Source organism: Drosophila obscura, unplaced genomic scaffold (assembly GCF_018151105.1).
Source record: "Drosophila obscura isolate BZ-5 IFL unplaced genomic scaffold, ASM1815110v1 contig_84, whole genome shotgun sequence".
Taxonomy (NCBI): domain Eukaryota; kingdom Metazoa; phylum Arthropoda; class Insecta; order Diptera; family Drosophilidae; genus Drosophila; species Drosophila obscura.
Genome location: NW_024542877.1, coordinates 1,008,590 through 1,011,457, shown reverse-complemented (window position 1 = coordinate 1,011,457; position 2,868 = coordinate 1,008,590). Strand labels below are relative to the sequence as shown.

At 47.9% G+C, this 2,868-nt stretch overlaps 1 protein-coding gene across 1 annotated transcript; it reads right to left on the bottom strand.

Annotated features, from left to right (window-relative positions):
* Positions 1–1,090: 1,090 nt before the first annotated feature.
* Positions 1,091–2,468, bottom strand: LOC111068982 (lysosomal aspartic protease). Its single transcript, XM_022358825.2, has one exon. It carries the CDS (start codon positions 2,429–2,431, stop codon positions 1,121–1,123), a length of 1,311 nt encoding a protein of 436 aa, XP_022214517.2. The 5' UTR covers positions 2,432–2,468; the 3' UTR covers positions 1,091–1,120.
* Positions 2,469–2,868: the final 400 nt, after the last annotated feature.

The window sequence follows — 2,868 nt, the reverse complement described above, 5'->3', positions numbered from 1 at the left end:
TAGCGCTGCTTTCATGTGGCTGTTTGAAATGCGTATTGATAATCATTAGTTAAGTTGTTAACTGATTTCGTTTAGAGATTTGTCAGCAGACAACTTGTTAAGGTGTTCCCCCCATATATCCCACTGATCCCCTCGGAAATATTTGAATGTGATTTATCTGAGCGGCTAACAACCGATACACGGCCAGCAACAACAAGTTGGGCCATAAATCAAGGCGAGCTTTTGCGGCTAATGAGACAGATTGCTTTCGTCGTGGCTCCGAGACGGAGACGAGGCGGGCCCCTGTCTACCAGCCGAGCCGAGTCTCATCTCAGCCGAGACCCTGGGGTCAATTGCTGGTGGTCTCAGACATCTGAGATCCCAGCCATCGATGCCCTGGGCTCAATTACATCAAATGATATTTTATTGGTATTTGATGAGCGTCGAGAGTTGATGCAATTGCTTGATCAATAAATTTAACCCCCGAACCGTGGTACTCCACTCATTAGAGTGATCCTGAACCTGAACTCGAAAGGAACGGCCACCAACAAAGCAGATCTCGTACTGAAAGCGTGTGGGAGCCGACCGACGGGTCCTAATCCCCCCAGCTAAAGCACAAAAAAAAACAAATAAAATCACATAAATAATGCGCTCATTGAGTTCCACTTTACCTCACTTCTCAGTCTCAGTTTCAGATCAGTTCCAATTTCTGCCCATTTCTCTCTGGATTCTGTCTTGCATTTTTTTCACAATAAATCACGTGGTCCAATTAGGCGCGCTCAATTTGCGATCGCTGATCCCCGATGAGCTAAAAGAAAAACATTCCAACAAAAAAAAAAATAACCATAGGCGGCCCTCCGCAACTCAATTAGGTTGGTGGTGGGGGAGGGCTGGTCTTAAACGTTCCCTCCAAAAAGGTGGCATACATATGTAAGTAGAATTGACATTATGTACATACATACATATGTACATATATCGTATCGTATCGTATCGTTTATTTACATAGAAAAAAAAAAAATACATATATAAATAGAAATAGAGCGAGCGATGGGCTACCGATATTCGTGTTATCTACAATACATGACTAATACGCCATCGATCTACATTTCAGTTGTGATTCACACTTCACACTCATAGGTGTTTAATGGTTACTTTGAGTATCGATTCGGAACAGCCTCCACAGTGCACCAAGTGCTGCCAGGCCGAGGATCTTCCATGGGGAGAAGGCGCCCACACCGCTGCCGGAGTTCGTTGAGGCGAAACCCAAACGATTGTTGCCCAAATCGAACTCCGTGTAGTAGCGACCGATGAATATGTCGCCCAGAATCCAGAAATCAGAGCCCTCTACGGACTCGATGCCCAGCGTGCAGAAGCCATCCAATTGCACGATGTAGGCGCTGGGCGGGATCTGGAAGGGTACACCGCTGATGGTGATGGTCAGGGTGGGCAAGGATGAAATGTCGGCGCAGTCAATGACCTTGTTCAATATGGTGAGGATCTTTTGATAGATGGCGGTGGGAACAATGATCAGCGAGGTGCCCGTATCGGCCACTGCCAGGCAGTAGCTGCACAAGGTGGTGCTACCCAGAGTGACGCCCTCCATCTGGAACTGCCAGTAGTTCTGGCTGTAGACGGGAACATAGATGAGTTTGCCCGTGTAAAGCGACGGATCGGAGCCACCCAGGATGAGCTCGCCGCCATAGCTGGCCGTCGAGGTGCCATTGTTTGCCAGGTAGAAGGAGAACACGGGCGCATCGACCAGTTTTTGGCTCCACATGTTGTAAAAGGGCGGCAGCACACCGTCCACGGCCAGGCTGGAATAGGCCATGCCAAAGATGCCATCGAACGAGGCATCCTCCATGCCGGTGCCCGTCTCTATGGTGGCCTCCCCGAACGTTTGTCCCACAATTTTCAGCCCTGCGACGGTCACCACATCCGTGGAGAGGGTGCCCGACACGCTGCCCGAGCCATAAGTGATGGCGAAGGTCTTCCCATTGTTCTGAAACGTTGTGGAAGCGCTGGAGCTGTAGGTCTTGCGACTCGAGCAGTCCAAGCTGGAGCAATTCACGCTGGGTACCCACAGATTCGAGGAGCCCGTGTCGAACTGCACCATGAAATACTGTGGCGGTGTTCCGATGCTGATGTTGCCAAAGTACTGAAAATTCATGATATTTGTCAGCGTCTCAGCGGTGTAGTTTCCAGCGATGGTAGTGCTGGAGCTGGACCTGGTGCTGTTGCTGCTGCTGCTGCTGTTGCTGCTGCTGATATTGCTCTGCATAAGATTGTATTTCCTCGACACATGCTCCCTTTCGGCAATGAGGCTTTGACGAGTGCGCACAAATTTCTGCGAGCGGTGCACGGGTATTCGGTGCAGCGCGGCGCACGCTCCTGCCACCAGGCCCAGAATCGTTAACAAGGCCAACGCCCTGACTTGGCTGTTGCTGCTGGTCATGTCGCTTCCCCCGATTGACTTCGACTAACTGTTGGGGCACCCGCTGTCTGAGGCTTTATAGGGCGCTCCACAAATCTTCTTCAGATAACAATTTTCGTTGATATCTATTTATTTATTTATTTATTTATTTCTTGCCTTCTTTCGTTCACTTAGCAGAGAATGTAACAAGAAAATATATTTAAAATATTCTTTGTTCGATTTTTAATACTTTCTTTTATGACTTTTATTAGATCGCAAGTGGAACCTTATCTTTCATACAAAAGGAAAAAAGAACATTCTTTAATTCTTTGATCGTTTATTGGGAAACCTTTTATCTATCGCTGCTGCTGAGGGAACTTACTCACCGTTAGCTTTCCTATCAGTTGGTTATCAGAGCCACATGCGCGGCCCAGCTTAAGTTTTCAGATAAAAAAGAAAATCCATCAATGCTGCAATTA